The sequence below is a fragment of the Solanum dulcamara genome, chromosome 1, assembly GCF_947179165.1.
Source record: "Solanum dulcamara chromosome 1, daSolDulc1.2, whole genome shotgun sequence".
NCBI classification, from domain to species: Eukaryota; Viridiplantae; Streptophyta; class Magnoliopsida; order Solanales; family Solanaceae; genus Solanum; species Solanum dulcamara.
In genome coordinates, this window is record NC_077237.1 from 22,753,857 (window position 1) to 22,779,706 (window position 25,850).

At 37.2% G+C, this 25,850-nt stretch overlaps 1 protein-coding gene across 2 annotated transcripts; it reads right to left on the minus strand.

The window, feature by feature from the left end:
* Positions 1-3,540: 3,540 nt before the first annotated feature.
* Positions 3,541-24,756, minus strand: LOC129903111 (uncharacterized). Of its 2 annotated transcripts, XM_055978606.1 has the most exons (5): positions 24,268-24,756; positions 24,005-24,055; positions 7,721-7,854; positions 4,110-4,210; positions 3,541-4,016 (listed from the first exon to the last, which is right to left on the minus strand). In XM_055978606.1, exons 1-5 carry the CDS (start codon positions 24,637-24,639, stop codon positions 3,838-3,840), a joined length of 837 nt encoding a protein of 278 aa, XP_055834581.1. In that variant the 5' UTR covers positions 24,640-24,756; the 3' UTR covers positions 3,541-3,837. The 2 variants fall into 2 exon arrangements, with proteins under 2 accessions (XP_055834581.1, XP_055834589.1); XM_055978614.1 differs by lacking the exon at positions 7,721-7,854 and having other exon boundaries at positions 4,110-4,242.
* Between the last annotated feature and the right edge of the window lie 1,094 nt (positions 24,757-25,850).

Below are 25,850 nucleotides of genomic sequence, written 5' to 3' on the forward strand. Positions count from 1 at the left end.
ATCAAACTTCAAATACGAGTGTCTCGTCTTTTACCCAAAGCGAATAAAATTGCAAAAAAATAAATAAATTATGAAGCGAATATTAATTAAATGACGACCTTAAAACCAGATATCGGTGAACTTCCCCTCTTTTCCTCCGTCATTTTCTTCTTTTTATTTTCTGTTTATTCTTCCATTATCGTTGTCGCTGCCTTCTAGGAGTTTTGTTGTTTTCAATTTCAAACATTGTCGTCTTTTCATATGCTCTATAAATCTGATTTCCTTAAGTAAATACATATACAATCATTATCAGCATTATGTATAGTTAATTGGTATCATAATTCCTTTAGTAAAGTTCATTATCCATTGATTACATTGGTATAATATAATCCCACTTTGGCTGAAACTCATACTTAAAAAATGAAAATATGATACCACAATTAACTTTTTTTGTGTGGATAATTTATTTATTTTTAAAAATACTTAAGTAATTTATAAAATAAAGTGAGTTGGGCATTATTAAAATTTATTTTCGTGTATGAATAATTTAAAATTTAAAATATTGCAAAAATAAGTTCTTCTTTTGGTGTTAACAATTTTAAGGATAGTTTAATCATTTTAACAAAAAATTATTTTCACCAAACACAACTCTTTATTTTCAGTTTCAGGATTTTAGCCGAACAGGTAATTTCTTATTTTGAAATTCAGCTCAAGCTCTATAAAAGTGTTTTTAAGCCTAAATAATTAAAAACTACTTTTATTCAACTAGTTCAAACGGACTCTGATAATACAAAGTTTTTATGAAAACGTTGCTTAAGCTTTTTGAGTGAGTATGAATTGAATAGTCAGTGTATATTTCATGTATAGTTAAACTATATTCAGTTTTTTGAATGTATCATAAATATATAACTTATATATAGGTAAGTTACATTCAACTTTTCAAGTATATCATAATGTATAATCAGTGTATCTGTCACGACCCAAGTCTAGGGCCTAGACGTGATACAGCGAATGAGGAACCCGGAGGTACCTCACCCAAGCCTCTTAGCATTCAATTAGTCTTTCATTGGTAATGACGATAAATAATAAGTGAAAATAAAAAGGGGAAACGGGACTAAGGGAGAATATCATAGAATAAGAGTCACTATCAACCTTAGATCATCATACATTTGTGTCCAAACATACCTCTACTCCTAGACTTGGCGGGGACTAAGACATGTCCGTAACTCACCCTCAAAATAAAGGTCAAGAAATACCATAATAGAAGTATTAACGTTTTGCATGGAATAATGCTAGAATAAAAGAGATGTTGTTCCCGAAACATGGAAACTCACCAAAAGTAGCATTCAAACAAAAACTCGACTAGCTACTTAGAGGAGAACGAGGAGAGCACCGTCCCTACATGGTAATAACATGTAGGAAAAAGTATGTGTTAGTACTTTGAATGTACTAAGTATGTAGGCATGCAATATACAATAGTCAACATTAAAGCATTATAAGGTAAAGTACGTGAGTAGATGCATGCATGAGACATCAAATAAATAGCATTGAAAGATCCATTTGTGGGAAGATGACTATAACCGACATTAAGACCATGTGATCTATAATATGGAATCCAACATAACCCCCTACGTTGGCACAGGAAGATTACTTGTCGGGTAGAGCTCCATCAAACTTCATTCATTCCTTTAACTTTAACTTTAGATGGCTATATCTGGATCCACTAGCCTAAAAGCCTATAAGGGCTCCTATGTTGGCACATATATAATGAGACAAGGGGTTGCTACTAGGATTTCCTTACCGAACCCCACCTCAATGCCCATTCGGTGCTAAGTCAAATTCCACGGAATAGTATATCACAATAACATAAGTATGCATATAGTTTGAGACATCAAATCATCATTCGGTAGAATAGCTCCTTAAAACCCTTAGTGATTCAAGTATGCAAGAATTGTCCCTGTTACATAAGAATCCATCAAACATCATTCTTTCATTTCATTAGACTCCCTTGTGATCATAGACAGATCAAAAGTTTTCAAGTCAAACTTCATTGAAAACATAGTAGAACTAGGTGAGTTCTATTCAATCCAACTTTCAAATCATTAAAATCAATGTGAGCATGAATGAGAGTAATGGAATACATCAATTAATACATGAAACAACCCACTGATTCACTTTAAAACCCTTTCATGCCTTCATTTAAGGACCTTTGATAAATCAACAATTTTATGCATTTAAGAGTCAATATAGACTAAGTTAGGTAAATAGACTTCAAATACTCATTAATCTATACATTTGGAATCATGATGTGAAAACTCATAAAAGTTCACAATTTAAAATTGAACTACTAGGTTAGAAAATACTTGGGCTCCATGGGTGGAAGAACCCATGAATAAAGACTCACATACCTTGAAAAATAAAGCCCTAATGCAAGCTTGAAAATTGGTGACTTATCCTAGACTTTGCTTGAGATGAAGAAGACCTAGGGAGAAGCTTTGGGAAAGAAGGGTTTTGTGAATTTGGAGCTTTAGTGTAAGAGTGAAGGGTTGGGTATAGTTGTGGGAGATTAGATAGGGTAGATTTTGTTTCCAAAACGACCACACTTTAATGATAGAATGAGGATAGACTAAATTACCCTTCGTAAAAACTGAGCCGGACAACCCTACGATTGGTCCTTACAGGTCATAGAAGGGTTCACGAGTCGTAGAAACGACTCGTCCTGTGGGGTTTGGACAAGACCATGAGAACTGACCCTCAAGACTTTCCCTACGAGTCGTAGACCTTTCTACGAATCGTAGAAGGGACTCGTCCTGCAGAGTTTTTAGAACCCTAAGGACTGAGCCTCTGAACTTCCTCTACGAGTCATCGAGTAAAGGAGTCGTCAACTTGACTCGTAGGGTCTCCCTGACCCTTAGTCCATTTCCCAACCTCCACCTCACTTCTACGAGTTAGTTCTACGACTCGTAAAAGTACCGACGACTTGTAGGTTGAGTCATAGGAGTTCTTTTAGTCCATTTTTCAAAGTTTGTTCCTTTGTTTCGACTTTTCGATTTACAGAGTCTTACAGTATCACTCATGTATACATAATTTATGTTCAGACTTTTCAAATATATCATAATGTATAGTCAGTGTATGTTTAAATTATAGTCAATTTTATATTTTTATTACTTTAATAGCTATATATTTATTATAATCTAATTACTTTATTATATATATTTGAAACTATCCAAGAAAGAGCAACAAATGTTACATTTGGACCCGTGCAAGGGCATTAACTTAAAAAGGGCAGCCCGGTGCACTAAGGCTCCCGCTATGCGCAGGGTCCAGGGAAGGGCCTGACCACAAGGGTCTATTGTACGCAGCCTTACCTTGCATTTCTGCCAGAGGCTGTTTCCAAGACTTGAACCCGTGACCTCCTGGTCACATGGATACAATTTCACATTTAACATTGAAAATCATTCTCGTACTACTCTGGTTACTTCATATCTAGCATATTCTCAAGAAATATCTGTGGTTCACCATGTGCAAATATAAAATATTCAAATTGTTTCTGACAAATGCTTAAAAATAAAATTGAACAAATTAAGTAGCTCATTAGTGAATGACAAGATAACCATGGTTGCTGTGCAGTTTTGACAATCTCAAGCACAAAATCAAGCAGAAGAAACTCTCGTTCCCACACAGCAAGCATAAAATACGTAGCTGCCTATCTCATTCTTGAAAGATGGCTAATATTTACAGAAAAACATTCTGAATCATTGCTTTTACATGTGCTGTTCATGTTCAAGATTTTGTTTGGAACATATAAACTTGTTTTTACTCTGCCAATGATCAAGTAAAATAGTGGAGATGTGCTCTCTAAGGTTCCAGATCAACTTCACTGTTGTCTTCCATTTCTGAGCCAAGTTCACCTCCAGAGATCATATTCATGAATCTTCTCGTGGCTTGGCTAACAGCACGAGAAGTCTTCTTTGCTGCTCCAGTTACAACCGGCTGCAAAGATATGACTGGAAGATCTGCTCTCTCCTGAATCATTGCTAATGACACAATCGAACAGAAAGTAAGTAATCTTAAATTAGGAAGAAATCACATGATCTGCCTTTATGAAAGGAATATATGAGAGAGCATACACATTGTTTGCTGGTGAGCACGAGACCCAATTTTTCTGATTCCAGCTTCTGCTGCTTGCACAGCTCGAGCAGATTTGTTGACACCATCAGCTATCTCTTGACTGAGCATCACATACAATAGCAACATTACTCTCTGGAACATATATTGAGTTGTAGTTTAAATATATTGACTGGAAATCGATGGAAAAAGGGTTCAGCTTCAAAAAAAATTATCGAACTGACAATGGACATTAGTTCATACATTTACTCAGACCTTGGCCACCCTATTTGAAAGCTTCACGTGAATCACATCATATTACCTTGCGAAAGAGTCGAATTTTATTACGTTTTTTCCATAATAAGAATGGCCTAAAGCTTCTGAAATAATGTTGCCCAGGTTTCTCGAGTTTGACTGGTTAGCTATTTTGATATTTAAAACATGAACCTTTAATACCCAGAAGGTGCAATTCCACCGGGCACCTGCTACCTCCCACTTTAGATTGTCTCAGTGTGTTATTGGAATTATTTTTGAATATGACGAGGTCTCTTCTTAATTCCCATTTTTTCATGAGCTCTTAGGAAATGTCTAACATTTCTTTACATTGAAGTTCTTTTTTCCTATTTGTATTAACAGGTAAACTCTAGGAATTTCTCTCAACAAATAGCATTATAGAAATCTAATGACCAAGAAACTACCACAAATCTTCTATTTTCCTATTAATTTCTTCTCTAGTTTCACATTCAATAACCCTCTTGAAAACTGCCTCTTTTCAACCCTAGCAATTCAAAAACTTTGTAATCTCCAACCTTTGCACATTAAATCAATAGAATACTAGGGATGGCAATGGTGCAGTGCGGGGCGGGGCAGGTTAAAGACTTTGCGGAGCGGGGTGAAGAAAAAATCTAAGCTTCGAAGTGGGGTGGGGCTCTCAACAAAAGCAGAAGTAAAGCTCTTGAGTCTCTAGTCTCATTCCCATTGAAAGACTCTTTTTTTCTCATGCAATAACCGAGTAACCAACAGTTAAGAAAGTCAATCCTGAATTTTTATTTTAAAAAATAAAATAAAAGTTGTTAATGCTCTTCTATAAATATGCAGGCCATCATAGTTATGATTCGATTGCATGATTTGCACTACTCATATATGTGATAACTGATAACTCATAACTTTGTGCTACGGTTGATAATTTAATTGACGGACCAATTATTCTTGAAGAAGCTCTTGGTTTGCAAGATTAACTGTTTGGTAACATCAAAGTCTCTATTTTTTGTACAGGAAAAAAAGAACTGTCTAAAAAAATTAAATGTTAAACGTGCGGAAAAAAAAAACTTAAGCGGGGCAGAGCGGGGTGGGTTTTGGTGGGGCAGGTTGAAATCAGAGAAAAAGTTTATGTGGGGTGGGGCGGGTTAAGATTTTTGCGGGTTTAGTCTCAACCCGCAACTTAATCGCCCCATTGCCATCCCTGTAGAATACCCATCCTCAGACAGTACAAATGACACTATTTTTGTTCTCTCCTTCCCATAGTTACAAAAATTAGTTCGTGCCTAGAAGCATTACCAAAGCAGGAAATTACGTCCAATTGTGCCCACCAAAGAGGATTAGGAAAGGTGGTCAAATATAAAGGTAATATCTCAAAACCATTCAACGATGGTATCAGAGAGTTGCAAGAAACTCTTAGTTAGCCACTCAACCCAGTTAGGTGGAGAGTAAGCTGGAATTATCCTTGATCCAATCTGCTCTACCTGTACCTCACTAATGTTGGATTCATCAGAGACTCTGAATCCATAGGAAACTTAACATTCTTTTGATATTGAAAACCAAGTACGTAGAGCACACAAGAGCAACCAAAGAGGAAGGCTGTCGGAGAAATAAAATATAATCGGCTACTCACTGTTCCTAATTCTACTACTTAATAAGGAGAATAGAAAAAAATTCATCCAGTGTACTTCAAGTAAAATTCTTTAGACATTTCATACCTTACTCCAAACTGTCCAAGGAAATATCAAGAAGATAATGCTATTACTAGCTGAACAATTCTTCCCTGAGATGGATTTGAATCTTATCATGTTGTAAACAAACAACAACAACAGACCCAGTGAAATCCCACAAGTGGGGTCTGAGGAGGGTAGTGCCTACGCAAACCTTAACCCTGCCTTGTGGGGTAAAGAGGTTGTTTTCGATAGACCGTCGGCTCAAGTAAAAACATTATAAAGCAGTTTGAAAAAGGAAAACAACGAGAGAAGAAGCCAAGACAAAATGCTAAAGAAGGCATGACAAAATATACTAAAAAGTAACCGGCACTACAACAAAATAATAAGATAATCGAAATGCAAGAAACATCAAATAGTCACAGAAATGGAATAACAAGGTAATCTCAAAGTAATACTACGACTACTAGCAATAAGCGAGACAACTCTCGACTATCTAACTAACCAACTACCTTAATCCGTGTCCTCCATAACCTCCTATCTAAGTCATAAACATTTATCATGTCGTAAACAACTACACTAATTTGCATTTCTTAGAGGATATGTTTCCATCATACATGATTCCGAGAACAGACTACAAGCGGAAAGTGAGAATTAAAAGTTTTCAAAAATCAATAAATGTGACAGAGGTATAAGATAACACTTATTTTGCAGGAAATGAAATTTATGGAGAGTGGAATCAGCAGTGACACACAAGTAGTGAAAGAACGAAAAATGAACAAGGTTATGAGGGTTAGATATTCACCATAATGCAAAAGATATAGAATGTGGTAACTAGAAACATAGAAAAGTAATTGTTCGTTAGCATCTTGTCAAGTATGGGTCTATGGGGAAGCAAATTCAAAAGAAAGTTCAACTGGCCCAAGGTAAAGTTGCTGCCATGTGACCAGGAGGTCACGGGTTCAAGCCTTGGAAACAGCCTCTGGCTGAAATGCAAGGTAAGGCTGCGTACAATAGACCCCTTGTGGTCGGGCCCTTCCCCGGGCCCTGCGCATAGCGGGAGCTTAAGTGCACCGGGCTGCCCTTTTTTTTTTAGTGCAACTTTTGAGTTTTTTTTTTTTGATACGTGTAGTGTCTGGACCAGCTTTCATGCACCTAGGTTAATTCCACGGGATACGAACGACCTCCCACCAGCAACAAGTGCCAGCTACTTTTGAGTTCTTGTAGAAGCAAATTTGTTTATTTCCCTAGTTCTGATGAAAAAGTGATACCTTTCTACCCGTTCCATAGGTATACTTCCAATAAGCACGAAAATTTATATTCCAACCATTATTATACGACTATACAACTTAATAATTTTGATAACTCCAACAAGTTTTGCAGAATATCATGTTATTTTTCCTGAAGCTCTTAATAATATGCTGCACCAAATTATATTGCAAAACCAGCAACATGACACATAAACAACAAACTAACCAAATATTTCTTTTGGTTTCTCATTTGAAGAATAAGCTTTTAAATCATAAACCATAATAAGTACATAATTACGTTGAAGTAACTTAGTCCTTGAGATATCTAGAAATGATTATTCCCTTCGAAATACCAATACTATCTTGCTTCCAGATATTTGATATCTTCAAAGAACTTCAGTAAGTTTATCCTAAGAGAAACTGGTCAGGCCCCTTTTGAGTGAGGAAATTTGTTACCTTAAATCACTCAATTCCAGTGTAAGGTCACTGATTTCCATCCCAGAGAGTCTGATAGCAGCCATTGTACTAGGAAGCTCCTCTCGAGCAGTATCTGCCAACTTTGACAGAGATATTGCTGCTCTACGCATAGCCTACAGAAAAAGATCAAATGAGTTGAACTGAGGTGTTTCGAAACTATTGGCTCCACATTCACACAGTAATCAGCATTTCTCTCACAATTCATAACTTATAGGCCATTATGTTAATTATTTGTGTTACGTCTCAAATATTTGTTTCTAAAAAGGCATGTGTAAAAAATGAGACCAAGTTCACAGGTGGCCTAGTGGTCAATGAAGTGGGTGAGAACCATGAGGTCTTAGGTTTAAATTTCATCTGTCTTAGCCTTGGTGGATAGAATTACCTATTACTTGTTGTTGGTGGGAGGTGGGAGGTGGGAGGTGGCACGTATCTCGTGGAATTAATCGAGGTGGATGCAAGCTAGCCCGGACACCATAGTTATCAAAAAAAAAGAGACCACGTTCTATGAGTACTCCACTTATCCTTTGAATAAGAAGAGCAGGTCTTTAAGACAATTATTTTTGTATCAAGCAAAAATGCACCACAAGCACCACAAAAAGAATGTATTATGTCTCACTAGATGCATATCCTTCAGACTTTCATGAAGAAACTTTTTTCTTTTGCCTCGGTGTAAGAACAGGTGTTTAGGGTTTGACTAGTAGGCAGATAATATTAGACAGTGTAACATCTGGTTATAAACTTATAAGTTGAAAATCGCAAACACAAGGACTACAGACAGAACCAAGATTCTGGACATGATGTTTGTTTCATAAAATTCAGAAACAGGGTTGTATCGCTTAAATACCTTACATTTCTAACTTAAATAAAAAGAAAAATAACGTGCAAGCACCAACCAATATTCTATTATTATATTACAATCTTTCAGTAGCAAGGTAAAATCAGTAAGTTCGTATACATAAAAAGGGCAGCCTTGCGTCAAACTTTGAAGCAATAAATAAAACGCAGAAGGTTGCTATGACTTATGAAGCTATATTAAAAAAATAATATACTAAAAAAGGAAGATAACTAAGAGATGGTTTAGAGGACAGCCAGCATGAGGGTGACAAGGAGAGGACAAAGAGGGAAGTTGATGAAGGGTAAGTTCAAGATCCAAAGGGAGGAATGTTAAGATTATCCCTAAGGTTACTTAATACTTAGGTGGTGAGTTCCGATCTTAGAAACCTTTATTCCCATCCCGTGTAAGAATGCAGGTTTCTCCCGCAATTTCTACTCTCCTTGATTTAGCTAAAGAACTACATTTAACTTTAAGTAGGGTTCTAAGAGCTCTACCTTAGAATGAGTTAGATTTCCTGTGTTAACAAGAAAGAATGGGGGAACACTAAAGAGATGGCTATGAGACTAGTGCAATCAAGTAATTGACCAAGTAATCTACATACATGATAAAAGAGCATTTCAACGCTAGTGTACTTATCTACTGGCATTGGAGGGAGAAGAATGACAAGTTCTGCTTCCACAGTAAGAATTGTTTCTTAATCCAATCCAAGAGCAAACAAGGGACACCTCATTATGCAAGAGCTCAAGGTAAGAGTGCGGCAATTCAATTAAGGTATAGAGAAAGCTCCAAGCAGTTAAACATGATCAACCTTATTTAGGCACATCAATCAAAGATCTTGCTGACATGATAACTTCATTCTCCCAATGAGAATTTTCATTTCCAGGGTAATTGGCAAGAGTTATAGGAACTTACAATGTAGTGGATTCACAAACATCGTTAGGGCGGTTGGTGGGAAGTCGGATCAGGCCAAAGCTTAGCTTGTGAAACTTGGGCATTAACTCTACATGGAAAATGATGCAGTCTGATTGGGAACTTTCAACTTTCACTAAACAGAATGAGATCAATTCCTTTTTAATGATGGTGTTGTCTGGAGCAGCTTGCACGCATCTCGATTATTTCACTTGGAACCTTCTATTTCTCACCAACATAGGTACCGGATAACTCTGTCCACTAATACTTAGGCAGACAGGAAGAATTTCAAACCTAAGACCTCATAATTCTCCTGCCACTTCATTGATCACTACACCACACCCTTGGGTGCAACACGATGCGATCAATTTTGATCTTGATTAGCTGCCTAATCAGTATATAAGAAAAACACTTCATTGTAAATCAATCTCTTCATTGTAAAGCTCGTAGGTTGCTCAAATAGGACTACTCATAAATTGATTGATGTAGACCACAATATATATGTACACATAAGTCATGATTTTTTACTAAAATCAGAAAATCAATACATAGTATATTCCAACAAATTAAATAACTATAGGATCTTTATGATGAAACTTTAGGAGCTTGTATTGCACACTGTTATCTTCTCAAGGTCTACTGAACCTTCTAAAGACCATTCACAACCTAAACAAATGCAAGTGAAAGAAGAACAAAGCTAAACTATTTATTTGTTTTAAGATGTACAAGGATGGGAAAGGCTTCTAACATGTTATGACATTTTAAAAGGGTCTAAAATTCCCCCAACATATTGAAAATGGTTTAAATATTTGCCCTCCTTCCCCCTATTGGACCATAATTGCCCTTAACATTATTTTCTATTTAAAAATGTCCCTCCTTCCACTATTGGACCCCAATTTCCCTTTACGGTTATAAGTGTCACTCCTTTTAATGGAATTATGAGATGACACATATAGGACTTTAATTAAATAGGTGGTACTTATTTGTTAAAACCCCATGGACCCCAATTTCCCTTTACGGTTATAAGTGTCACTCCTTTTAATGGAATTATGAGATGACATATATAGGACTTTAATTAAATAGGTGGTACTGATTTGTTAAAACCCCACATATGACATCGCATAACTCCATTAAAAGAAGGGGCATTTTTGGTTCCAAATTTAACGTTAAGGGGAAATGAGATCCAATAGGTAGAAGGAGGGTCATTTTTAACCTGAAAATTAACAGGGAAATTATGGTCCACTAGGTTGAAAGATGACAAATATAAACCATTTTCAATATAGTAGGGACACTTTTGACCCTATTCCATTTAAAATATAACAATTAACCTCAGCGCTTTGGACCTTGTAAAATATAGAGACAACAGAACAATCTTCCTACTCATATCATTCCAAGAAGGAGAATTATTTATGTGTACAAGCAAGTCTATCTAAGGAAACAAAATTAGAAGCAAATTCATCTAAGGAAACAAAATCAGAAAATTCCTAAATATCTTCTATCTATGATTGTGCTATGTATACAATATGATAATGTGTCTATGTACATTCAGCAACCCTACCCTCAAGTTGGAGCATAGATATTAATCATGCCCAACTTGTGACAATGATATTCGACTCGAGTTCCATTTAAAGATTTGTCAATATTCCATCCAATTGCTCTCTTGTCTTCACATAACCAGTAGAAATCATGTTCTCTTGAATCTTTTCATGAATAAAGTGACAGTCAATATCAATATGCTTCGTCCGTTCATGATACACTGGATTTGAGGCTATGTGTAGAACAGCCTGATTATTACACCAAAGTTTAGCTGGAGACAAAGGCTTTAACCCAACCTCAGTTAAAAGGTGATGTATCCATAGTATTTCACATGTGGATTGAGTCGTTGCTCTATACTCGGATTCTGCATTAGATCAAGATACAACATTTTGTTTTTTATTCCTCCAAGATACAAGATTTCCACCAACAAAGACGTAGCAGCCAGTTGTAGATCTTCTATCAATTCTTGACCCAACCTAATGAGCATATGCAAAACACTCAATATGAGTATGTCCGTGAAGAGTGGTATTTTTACCCACTCTTCTTGTCTTTAAACTCATATTATTGTCTTATTTATGTGAGAATGGATGCATTTGACATGGTTTTCTTCATATTTTGCAGGAAAATGAAAGTTGATTTGGGGAATAACAAAAGAAACCAAGTGAAATCAAGCCAAAAAGAGAGCTAAAACTGAAAAAATTAGAACTGGCAATAAATGGTCTTCGTGACTGCGAAGTTAACTGTCCAATCGCAGTCAACAAGAAAGTTAAGCAACGTTATCGCATAGTCAAGTGTTGCGACCGCGATGGTCGAGTCAACTTTGACTTTGCGATTACAATCAACCTGTCGCAACCGCGATGAAGAAAACAACCCGACTTCAGGGCAGTTCTTTAATTTCACAATTTTGATCCCAAATTTGATAATACACTCATGCACAACCATTTTGTAGATATATTGATTATGCTTGGATAATTCTTGAGCTTGGGCATAGCTTTTTTTTTTATGACAAAGGAAAAACCGCAATAGCTACCCTTTGGGTGCGCACAGGGTAAAACCCCCGCTCCTATGCAATAACTCGCAAACCACACAAGAGAGGTAACCCATACTAGATAAGCCTGGTGCGACGAGCTCGACCCAGAAGGCAAACTCATTTACTTTCGCGGGCAAGGGATTTCGAACTTGAGACCTCCAACATGGAAGGCTCAAGCCCAAACCACTGGGCCACCCCGAAGGGTGAGGCAAGTTTCCACAACAAACACCATTAGAGTGAAAATTGAATGCTTAATTTGTAACTATTTTTTCATCCTTTCTTCAAATCTTTGTTTTGTAATGCTTAAATTCTAGGTGTAGTTGTTAATTGGTGATTTGGAATTTGTGTTAGAGATAGACAATTTGTGGGTCATTGATTTTCATCTTGTGCTTTTGTAATTAGTTGAATATTTTCTCATTTATGAAATGGGTTTTTGATTATCTAATCAATTTCATGCTTTAATTGTTTTCCTATGAATTTGATCACTCTTTGGGCTTGCCCATTTACTTTGATTGAACTTAAGAGAGTCAATTGAGGTTGAGAAAAGTTGATTAGTGCATAATTTGAGGTATAGCAACTCATATATCGGATTTTGGCTAGAGATAGTGAATCCATGCAATACCTATAATTGGCTTAATTGTGTTGTCACTTAACTAGATCGAGAGAATTAGTTGACAAATATTTGCTAACATTCGAGAGAAGTAGGTAGATAATGTAGATTCCAAGGCATATATGATCTTACCCATGATTAATTGAGCTTGTATGAAGCTAATATGCAATGAACCGTATAGATGTTGATTGAATTCCCATTCCCAAATCTCATTGGTATCCTTGCTTGAAAAGGCTTTGTTCCTTGTTCTTTCCTATCCCCCTATCCTAAATTGTTGCCAATATCTTCATATCATAATTGTATCTTTTATTTCGGGTTCAAACTAGTAGCTTGAAATTTTTTATTTCTTCAACTGCCTACACATTGTTTCTTATGGGATTCGACCCCGACCTTATACGTTGGGTTTATATTGCTAGTGACTGCTACATTTCGAATCGTAAGGGTGTAATTGAGCGTTATCAGTCCGTGATCACTATAAAATATGCCAAGACCAGGAGCTCCTTTCAAATAATATAAGATTTGCTCCAAGGCTGCCCAATGTTTGACTATCAGTGCAGACATGAATTGACTTGCAATACTGACAGCATAAGCAATATCTGGACGGGTTACCGTGAGATAGTTTGGTTTCCCAACTAACCTTCTGTATCTTTCCATATCATTAAAAGGGTCACCATCATCCTTAATAAGATGTACGCTAGGAACCATTGGTGTGCTACATGTCAGGGCTCCTAACTTTCCAATTTCTGCAAGTAGGCCAAGTACATACTTTCTTTGGGACAAGAAATCCCTTTCTTGCTTCTTGCTACTTCTATTCCCAAGAAGTACTGCAGTTGCCCCAAGTGTTTGGTATGAAACTTGGCATGTAAAAACTTCTTGAGAGAAGAAATACCAGCACAATCATCTCCTGTAATAATAATATCGTCAACACAGACAACTAGAAGAATGATACCAAATGTTGATTGTCTATAGAAGACCGAGTGATCACACTTGCTCTTTAGCAATCCAAACTCTTGGACTACATTGCTGAATTTTCCAAACCAAGTATGAGGATTACGCTTCAGACCATATAGAGACTTTCTCATATGACAAACTTTTCCATACTCTCCCTAAGCAACAAACCCAGGTGGTTGCTCCATATATAGCTCTTCATGAAGATCAGCATGATGACGGAACACATTATCCAACTGATGGAAAGGCCAATCCTAAGAAGCAACCAAGGAAATAAACAAACGGACAGAGGTGAGCTTGGCTACCGGAGAGAAGGTATCAGAACAATCCATCCCATAAATCTAAGCATAGCCTTTTGCTACAAGTCTAGCCTTAAGTCTTGCCACAGAGCCATCAGGATTAACTTTGAATGCAAACACCCACTTGCACCCTACTGCTTTCTTTCCTTTAGGTAAATCCACCAAATCCCAAGTATGATTTTCACCTAGAGCATGTATCTCCTCAAGCATTGCGTTATGCCATCCAAGATGACTTAAGGCTTCCTTCACTATTTTGGGGATATAGAAAGAGAGAGACTAGAGAGGCAATCAAACAACTAGATGCAGGAGATAAATGGTCATAAGAAACAACATTGGCAATGGAATGTGTGGATTTGCATTGACGTGTACCTTTCCGAAGAGCAATACCGAAGGTCTAGATTTTCTGAAGGATCAAGTGAAGAGGATTTGATGAAAAAGGAATTGATGTAGGACACGGGTCATCAGTTTCTTGCCTCCGCGTGTAAACTTGGACAATTGGTGGTCTTACTGGTACAAATGGAGCATGTGTTGAAGGCACAATAGTTGATTAATGCTTAATAGAAGAACTATGAGATGGCCATTCATCTTCCTCCCCCTGACTTGTAGAAACGGGAGGTGAATAAAAGAATGGTGTAGTCTCTGAAAACACCACATCAGTTGACACCAAATCTTTGTCAAGTTTAGTAGAATAACATTGATACCCTTTCCGAAAGCGAGAATGGCCCAAGAAAACACACTTTAATGAATTTGGATCCGACTTGATAACACATGGTCGAACATCTCGAACATAACATGCGCTACCAAACACCTTAGGTTCCACCAGAAATAGTGACATGTTTGGAAAAAGAACACTGTAAGGCACATTACCAGCAAACACAGTTGATGACATGCGATTAATTAGAAAACAAGTCGTAGAGACCGCATCTGCCCAAAACTGTTTAGGAACTTTCATTTGGAACAAAAGTGCCTGAGCTGTCTCAAGTATATGTCTATTCTTCCTCTCAGCAACTCCATTTTGAAAGGGTGTATCAACACATGAAGACTGATGGAGAATACCGTGTAGTCTCATGTAAGACTAAAAAATTTCTAACTTGTATTCTTTGGCATTATCACTCATTAGAATACATACCGAAGCATTGAATTGAGTTGACTTCAGCATGAAAGGCACAAAAGTGAGTACATACTTCAGAGCGACTCTTCATAAAATAAATTCAAGTCATTCGAGAGAAATCTTCCACAAAAGTGACAAAATACTTATGCCCAGTTTTGGAAACAATAGGATATGGTCCCCAAGAACTAACTCAAAAGCTGACTCAACTCGTTTATTAACCCATGTACCTAATGAGATGTGATGGTGTTTTGCAAATTTACATGACTCGCAATCCAATGAAGAAATATTTTGAAATTGAGGACAAAGTTTCTTCAACACAAGTAAAGAAGGATGAACCAATCAACAATGTGCTTCAAGTGGAGACACAACACTAGAGCAGGCAACAGATCGAGATTCCCATTCATCAAGGATGTAGAGATCATCGAATATATGTCCTTTACCAATAACCTGATTCGTCGTAAGATCACGAAACAAACAATGATCGAGAAGAAAGAGATATAACACTTAAGCTCTCTTGTAAGTTTACTAACAGAAATCAAATTAAAGGCCAATTTTGGTAGACTTAATACAGGTAACTAATAGATGAGGTTGTTTAACAATCCCTGATCCAAGACTATTACAAGTTGATCCGTCAGCTACGGTAACCAGAGAGGGTGTTTTGTGTGATTGAAAACTAGAAAAAATATTAGGATTACCCGTCATGTGATTTGTGGCACCTGAATCAATCACCCATTTATTTGAAGAGGTGATAAGACATGTTTTATTTGACTCAGCAAAGACATTAATTGAAGCGGATTCCTTCTCTGATTTATGATATTGATAGAATTTAGCAAACTCATCGGTTGAACCCCGAATTATTTTCATAGATAATGGACTAGAATCAAAGATTTTGAACTAATGTTTAGTCCAAAAGGATTTAAAAATAGATTACAAATGACTACAATTAACAAGGGCTACAACCAAATTAACAAGACCTATAAATAAGTTATCAGATGTCCCTCACAAACCAAGAAGATATTTCGACAATGGTGAGACCTGAACCCAATCTGGAAAATGGACTTGAACAGACCTAAAAGAAAAACTTGAAACTTCACCCAAGTCCTAGAAACAAACAGTCTCCAAACAGAATTCTTGAATCTAGACAGTACCACCGGAAAGGTTCAAATAGAATGAATCTGAGATCCACAAATACCAAAACCCAATGCTCAAAATTAATGGTGGTTAAAAAGAGATCAGAAAAGATCTTTTGAAGAGCTAGAGTAAAAAAAAGGAAGTGAACAACACACCTTCCAAGCAGAGTTTTAGTGTCAGAAGATTACTAAAATATGTCGTGAATGCCGACACGATACCGGAGTAGTAAGCCAAAATTAGTTCTGCCAAACCACGGACTAGCGAGTGAAAGAAATCAAGCTACCAGGAAGGTATGGAATTTATAATCAATGATTTTGAGCCCTAGTGGCTCTAATACCATGTAAAATATAGAGACAATGGAACAATCTTCCTACTCATATCATTCCAAGAATGAGAGTTATTTATGTGTACAAGCAAGTCTATCTAAGGAAACAAAATCAGAAGCAAATCTATCTAAGGAAACAAAAATAGAAAATCCCTAAATATCTTATATCTATGATTGTGATATGTATACAATATGATAATGTGTCTGTACATTCAGTAACATATCACTACATTCAATGGAGCCAAATGTCACAGACTTAGACTTCAACTAAGACCTCCGTGCGGCACTTGATAACTTACTCACAAATCTTTCATGATCTTACAAGCTCAAGTAAGCCTTTAAGACTAGATTGCTAAGGGAATGCTAGATTGTAAGAAAATCAAGAGAGCTTTTTATGAAGGCTTTATATTGCTTGGAAAAAATGCTTGATTTCTAGATGGTTTGTCACAAATGAATGCCCCCTCTATTTATACTACTCCTAAGGGGCTTGAGTGTAAATAAAAATTACTATACAAGTCCTCTCATATTTACAAAAAAGTCCCTCTCTAGAAATCTCTACACACTCTAGAGAAATCTAGGTCTTCCAAGACTAATCTACAAGGTTCTAGATTTCGCTAAGTCTTTTCAAGAATTCTCTTGGACATTCTAGAGCCTTCTATTAACCTCTCCAAGACTCTACATCTTTCTCCAGTCTTCATGATCAAGTGGCGGGTCATGACACTCTCCCCCACCTGATATGGCGACGATCACAGTGCACTGCTTCTACAATAGCTTTCGGACTTAGTCTTGATACTGCCATAAGTCTTCATGCCGTTCTTATGTGGCCTCTTCCGGAGATTGTCCCTTCTAGTGGACGACGAACATGGCAGTGGCCTGTTATCCCTATTTCTGCTTGGTTCAGTCAACACTGACCTCTATTCTTCTTGGCACCTTAGAGGCAAGTGTCTTGGCAACTCTTCCGGCATCATGTCGTTCTCCATGCAAGTTGGCAATGCCTTTCTAGCACCATTATCTTCGCTCAAACTCGCAATGGTGTCGTTGAACGTCGGTACTCCCTCCTCTAGGCCCTTCTCAAGATGCAGGGCCGAAAGTTGGGTTGGTCCTACTGTCTTCGGCATCTTGATTAGGGGCACCATACACGATCCCTCTTGCTCCATAACCACGAGTTGTTGGAGGTAGGGGTCGATCACCGTGTGACATTGCTGGAAGAACTCCTGCCCAAGGATCAGTGTTTTGAGAAGCGAGAAGCGGAATAAGTTCGACGGGGGCTCGCTTCACAGAAGCGAGAAGCGTGAAGCGAAGCGCATGCTTTTTTCAGAAAAAGCACTATTTAGTATAAAAATATAAAATATAAAATATGCATAGATAAATAATCAAGAACTCAAAAGACTTGGATTAAAAAGTAACTAGATAGTCAATAATCCTCATAAGTAACAACATATAAAGCAAATGCATAACCAAATCACAAAGAGAGCAAAATCTTATTCTTCAACAAGATCCTCAAACTCTTGAAGTGTCATCAACAAGGGTTCTACTTCTACTTGGTCCTCATCTTCTTCCTCATCGGAGGACTCATCAACAAGAGTTCTACTTCTATTTGATTTTGAACATGAACTTGAACCTGTAGCTACTCTTTTTTCCTTGCCCCTTAAAGTACTCCCCCTAAAACCATAAATATTCTCCTCCACACCACTAGCCGTAGCAACTTCACCATAAGTGAGACCTTCTCCTTCATATACTTCTTCATCTTCATGATTTTGGGGTGCTCCAGTTAACCATTCATTTGCATCATCAATATTATCCAACAAAATTGGATCAATGGTATTGCGAGCATTGTAGCGACGCACCAATGCTCTATTATATTTGATGAACACTAGATCATTCAGGCGTTTTAACTCAAGTCTGTTTCTCTTTTTTGTATGAATCTACATAGAATATGTAGAAAGTAATTAATGGGAGGACTTTGGACAACTAAGATATCATTTAATTTAGTAATAACGTAATATAGGTTCTCACATGTTCATACATGCTCCAATTTCTCTCGCAACCGGATGAGCTACAAGTTAAACTTTGCACTCTAATAGCAAATTGTTGCAAGTTTGGGACATTATGACCATATTGCATCCACCATTCAACAGTAGAAGAATTATTTTAAAAGTTAATATGTAATAACTTAAAAGTTAAAGATCTAATAGTTAAATGTTGAAATGCTCACCTGGTGACCTTAAGGTTCTAGCTCTAATGGCCGACTCAATTCCAAGTAGCCCATCAGCTTTCATGTACACACCAAGCTCATCCCCTATTTTGTCTTGCAAAGTTTTATCTAGGATCATCCTCTCAACATATGCATGATATCCCAACCACACTTCTTCAGTTAAAGTCTTCATCTCATTATTTTTATAATAGAGCCCCGGGTTCAAAATATGTCCAGCTGCATGTAAAGGTTGATGAAGTTGATCCGTCCACCTTGCATCAATGATTTTGAAAACATTCATATATTTCCTGTCATCATAATTGAATGCATTTTCAATACTTTCTTTGGCCCTATCCATGGCTTCATAAATGTAGCCCATTGGTGGTTTTTTCTCCCCATCCACCATACGAAGTACATTAATTAAAGGACCACCAACTCTAAGTGCTTGAACAGTGTCATTCCAAAAATATGGACTGATGATGTGTCTCGCAACTTCTTTCCCAAGAGTTTCCTTTGCATAGACACTCTCATTCCATTCAGTGGACATAAACAAGGTTCTCAGATTTTTCTTTTGCATATAAAAACTATGCAATGTCAAAAAAGCTGTTGCGAATCTTGTCTTAGCAGGTTTTACCAAATTTCTTTGCTTTGTGTATCTCCTCATCATATTCAACAACAGTGCCTTTTGACTGATATAAGAATGTATCTTAACAGCTTTACCAAAAACTATTCAAAAAAATTTAATAGTTAATAAGTAAGAAAACTAACATGAAGATTAAAAAAGAACATTAAATATCAAGATTCAAGTTCACTTGTAGAATACGGGGCCTCTTTGAAAATGTCACCAAACATCAAGTTGATACAATGAGCAGCACAAGGAGTCCAGAAAATATGCGGGAACACTCCCTTAAACATGTCACCCGCTTTTTTGTTCTCACTTGCGTTATCGGTCACAACTTGTACCACATTTTCCTTGCCTATTTTCAAGATAGTCTTCTCAAACAAGTTAAACATCTTATTAGAATCAGTAGAAGAGTCACTAGCATCATGAGATTCAAGAAACACACTCCCTTTTGGAGAATTCACCAAAACATTGATGATCATTTTCCCATTCCTTGCTGTCCATTTATCCATCATAATGGAACAACCATACGTTTTCCATTGAACCTTATGATCTTCTACAATTTTGTTTGTCTTTTCCACCTCTTTTTTTAAATAAGGAACTCTTACCTCATGATAGGTAGGGGGCTTCATTCCAGGGCCATATTGGCCTACGGCCTCAATGAATTCACCAAAACTTTCGGTGTAGTTAACACAATTGAAAGGCAATCCTGCATCATACATCCACCTAGCAAAAGCAGATATAGCACGATCCCGTAAAATCTTGCTAGAAGCCTCTAAATCAATAGGTCCACCTTTTCTCTTTTCATTTGGTTTTTGCGAGAAATAGAGATTAAGAGGACCTTTGACATTGCTAGCGGTGGATGACCCACTTTCACTAGTTGAAGGTTTCTTTTTTGAGGGAGGTCCCATTGGCATATTCACTTCAACTTCATCATCCATTTCATCATTATCAACAAGATTAACCATGGATGCTTCAGGATTCATTTGAGATTTAAATTCATTTTTTTCGTAAAATACTCCTTTATTTCTTCCTTCACACTATTCAGGACTTTTGGACACACTTTAACATCTTTATAACCACCAATAAGATGCTTCTTGTGACGAAATATCCCTTCATTATATGTCATATCACAAAAAACACATTTGATTTTTGTGTTACTTCCCATGGCAATTCCATATGCCCAAGCTGGATCCTTTTTTGTGTCATTAAGAAAATACAACTTACTACAAAGAAAAAATAGAATAATAATTCAGTCACACAAGTCAAATTGTCAAAACAATAATAGAGCAGTTGATAGATGGCAGCAAAATTAATAAAGCAGTAATAGAGTAGCTGAGTGGGTTTTAAGTCAAATATTGGCCATGAAAGTGGTCTATGGGCTCCACTTTTTGATAAATTCCCTTTATGCAGATAATTAAACATCCAATAACCATTCTCCACTTCATATCACCAGCCCACTAGCCTAATAAAACAACTACAGCAGTATTAAAAAAAATAAAGCAGCTACAGTGGGTAATAAAGCAGCCCTTGTTTTGTGTAATAAAGCAGCTCTTGTTTTGTGTAATAAAATCACTATAAAAAATTCAACCAAATTTTTCAGCTCAACAAATTAATTAATATTATATGATAAAATGATTTATGAGAAAAAGAAAATCATGATACAAATATAAAAAACAGAGCATAGCTTAACAAAATAGAGGTCCACTGAGAACCCAAATCAAAAAAAAGGGCCAAAACATACCAGCAGCTGCGCAGAACTGCACTGCTGGATAGAAACCGAAAAACAAGATGAGAAGAAGTGATGAAGAGAAAAAGAGAAGAACATCACAGCGGCAGAAGCTGAATAGAAATAAAAATAGAAAGAGAGAGAAGAAGAGAAGAAGAAGAGAAGAAAAACTAACCTGGTTGAAGTTTGAACTGACGAAGTCTCGAAGAAGTCACAGCAACGTGGAATAATTAATTGTAAGTTTACAGATTTGTTCTTTTAAAATAAACCCTAGTGCCGCTTTTAACAAATAAGCGCGTTTTTTCTCGCTTCTACATGAAGCGCGCTTCTCGCTTCTTCCATGAAGCGCACGCTTTTCTGTTTTCGCTTCGCTTCACGGTATTGAAGCGCTAGTGCCTCGCCTCGCTTCGCTTCACGCTTAAAGCGAGCTCTTTAGCGCTTTTTCACAACACTGCCAAGGATGATATCAAAAATATCTAAGGGAGCGACGGTAAAGTTGGTCTTACCTTACCTTGTCACTTGCCCAACGTGATGTCTACTTCATGAGCAACTCCGCATACCGGTGTCAGGGGTTAATTAACCTTCCTAAGGCGGGCATTACTTGGACTGTAACTTAGCCCCAGCTTCGTAGTTGTTGACTTGGTCATAATGTTGGCCTCTGCACTTGTGTCGACCATAGCATGAGCGGGTTGTCCATTGATCGTGATGTCTACATACTGCGCGTCGTACTCCTTCGGCTTTTTTGATTGCTTTGCAATAGCTCCGCACAGTCCAATCAAGCCCAATTGCGTTGTGTCTGAACCTTGCTCTTGCCCTTGTGCATCTTTCTCCTTCAATTCCCGTAAGATGGCACCAAGGTTCTTCAGTTCAGGACACCTTGCATAGCCATACGGCCCTTCCATATGTAGCATCCATTCCCCTTCACAGTCTATGCCTTTCTATCGGCATCACTTCATCGTTCAGCCTTCTTGCCATCGAACTTATGGTTATTATGGTTTTTGGGATGGGGTTGTTGCTCTTCACAATCTCCCCCACCTTGGTCATGACTACCTCTTGCCTCCTCTCCTCTTCTTCGTCATGTTTATCATGCCTGAAGTCTATCGGAGCCTCAACTTGTGTGATGGCTTCATCGATAGTCCTGACTTGTCGGCGTTCCAACTCCATCTTGGCCCAATTTCGTAGCCTATCCATGAAGTGGAACATGTCGTCATCCGTGAGGTTGGAAATCTGAAGCGTGAGAGTAGTGAACTCCTTCACATAGGCCCTTATGCTACCCGTCTATTTTAGCTCCCTGAACTTGCACTTCGCCTCATAGATGATGTTGTTGGGGAAGAAGACCTTCTTGAACTCGTTTCGAAACTGCTCCCAGGTGTTAATGGTGCATAGCCCCTTTCCTATTTTCGACTCTTTGCACTTCCACCACAGCATAGCCATCTCCGAGAGGTATAGCATGGTTGTGTCGATACTTCTCTCGTCACTCTTCACTTTGTTACACTTCAAGTAATTCTCCAAGTGCCAGAGGAAGTTCTCCACCTCTTGTGCATCACGGGCACCTTTAAACATAGGTGGCTTAGGAGCCTCAATCTTGGCCTCCTTATCCGCACCGAACGTCACGCATCTTCTCGCTTCCACATCTCCCTTGAGCACTTCCATCTCGGCCCTCATGGTCTCTACGTGCTCAGTGCATCCATGGGCTAACACTCCAAGGAAGTGATCGTCTCCTTCATCTCGTACTCGGCTGCCCTGCGCTCGTCCAACTCCTTCCGGATATTGTCATTCTCCTCAAGGGCGAAGTCCTTCAAGTTTTTAAACTTGTCGTCGAACTTGTTCAAGTGCTTGTCCGAAATCTCCACGGTCTGCCGTGCAGCATCAACCCTTGCAATCCACTCCATACCGGGCATGACATCCACGGGATCCTCACCTTGTTCATCGTCACTCACCTCAGTAGCCGAGGGTGACTAGGATGTTAGGCCTCACTTGGTGTAGGCTCAAGCGGCACCTCCTCATTCTTCTAAGAGTTTCTTGCCAACATCTTTCTTGAAGTTGGTGGCGGTAGCTTAGTAGACCTTGCTCGGATACCATGTTGTCACGTACTTAGACTTCAACTAAGACCTCCGTGCGGCACTTGACAACTTACTCACAATTTTTTCATGATCTTACAAGCTCAAGTAAGCCTTTAAGACTAGATCATTAAGGGAATGCTAAATTGCAAGAAAGACAAAAGAATTTTTTATGAAGAAGGTTTTATAATACTTGGAAGAATGCTTGATTTCCGGATGGTTTGTTATAAATGAATGCCCCCTCTATTTATACTACTCCTAAAGGGCTTGAGTATAAATAAAAATTACTATACAAGTCCTCCCATATTTACAAAGAAGTCTCTCTCTATAAATCTCTACACACTCGAGAGAAATCTAGGTCTTCCAAGACTAATCTACAAGGTTCTAGGTTTGACTAAGTCTTTTCAAGAATTCTCTTGAACATTCTAGAGCCTTCTATTAACCTCTCCAAGACTCTAGATCTTTCCCTCACCTTCATGATCAAGTGGCGGATTATGACACAAGACTCTCAATGACACTGTCATCTCATAAAACTATTTGTTCCCTCCCGTCAAAAGGAAATGAAACTAAGACCTTCTGAAGTAAATATAGGGAGGGTTGCACATAACTTTTTATATTGCATTCAATTATAACATTTATACAATATACCATGGACAGACATTCTCACCGTACACTCAAACAGAATCCCTCAATCATATTCTTAGTAGCATAAATCCTGGCTTTCTACCGCAAAGCACACGGTTAGCTTCTATTTATTAGCATAGACACCCGGCTTATGCAATTTTCAGGCAAAAGTTCAAACGTATAAATGCCATACACAAAAAAGTTGCAAAGGCCAATATGATCTCAATAACAGGGAAGAAAATTAAGAATGCTTAAACCAAAGTACTAAGAAATTGCCACGGAAGAGACAAGAGAACTCACAAATAGCGTTGGTACAGTTGCAACTACCAGACTTGTGAAAGCCACCGACGTCTGCATTTACCAATCATTAGCACCACACAGTTGCACCAAAACATAACAAAGAAAATCTCATAAAACTTATTTACCCTTAAAAATGCAATCTCGAAAACAATTTAATTTCCAAGAAAAAAAACTGGCAATTTCTCACATAAAAAAATGCACTCAATGTTTAAATCGCAAATATTAACGAAAGAAAAGAACATAGAGAATTTAATTAAGAGTACCGTGCAAGCAATGATGGCCAAGAGAAAGAAAGATTGGTCACTTAAGCTTAATTTGGGAGGGAAATAACTCGGTAAAATTTTAGGGCTTCCGACTTCAACATTGAGCGATTCCGTAATCTGTGGAGACGAAATTTCTCCATCTACTGTTTGATTGTAGGTTTCCGTTCCGGCACCAGCAGAATCCACTGCAGATGATGATTTGGACGGACAAATTGTCAGGGGGAAGTTAGAGACTTCGTAGCCGGAGTTGGGATTGAGGGAAGAGGGAAATTTCACACCGAACGTCGCCGTTCTAGCATGGGGATTGCCGGAGATGAGTGTGATGGTGGTCGGAGAAGAACGGGAATATGCAGTAATGACACCGAGCTTCATGGCCAGTATTTCAAAGCTTCGAATACTGCTTCGTATAAGCGATGATTAAGCTTTTCTCTACTATGAAATTAATATTTTTTGATATACAAACTGAAATTCTTATGATAAAATGATTAAATCAGTGGAGGGGAGATTTTATACCCAATGTTATCAAATAATAGCATGGTTTATTATTATTAAAATTTACTCATATTATTATTAAAATTTACTCATATTATATAATGCTAAGAATTAATTATATATATTTTTTTTAATTTGAAAATTTTCTGATTTTTTAAGACTTTTGAATACATAAGCTGCCTTCCGAATACATAAGTGAATCAAACATACCCTTTCAGGTTGAGCTATTTAAGGAAACAAAATGTAAAAAATTAATTAAATACCATAATTAACGTTATCACGTAATTCAAATAGGTAATTAATACCTTTCATCTTGTAACAGCTTCATCAATTTCAAATTTCTTCAATAGAGAATCGAAATTTCTTTCAATTTTGGATCAAGATTTTCGAAAATTTACCTAAAAAAATACATCATGAATATCTCGATTTTGCTGAGACATTCAGAAATATGAAAATTCGAAGTGAGGTATGAATGATACAAAAGTGATGGAATCGTAATTGGAAAAAATATTTTGTTCATGAATTTAAATCAGCCATTGCAACTTAATTGGGCATCGATGAATCAAGAAAAAAAATTATGATTCGGTACATTGTAGAAGGTAATTCGTCTTCAATGACAATTCAGAATGACGTGGGAGTGAAGCTATACATGGAGGTGAAGAAATATGAGTTTGGATTCTCAATGTATCCACTATACATTGATACATCAGACAAAAAGGATGGAGAGATGCATTGATTTATTGATTTGATTTGTGATCTTGAGATGGATGTATTAGTCATGATACATTGCTATTTCTAAAAAATTTTAGTAAATTGTTAAGTATTGTAATCTTACTTGATGCATTAAAGTAGTAAAGTTTGCCCGTAAGGTGCTTGATTTAAATCGATGCATTAATTTGCTGTAGTTATTACGTATCAAATATATGTAGTGTTAATATAATGAATATATCATGGCCAAAGATTTTTTTGATTTGTATTTTCGATCTGGATATATTACTCATGATATTTTACTATTCCTAAAAATATTTAGTAAATTGCTAAGTATTGTAATCCTACCAGATACAATAGAGAAGTAAATATTGCCCGTAATG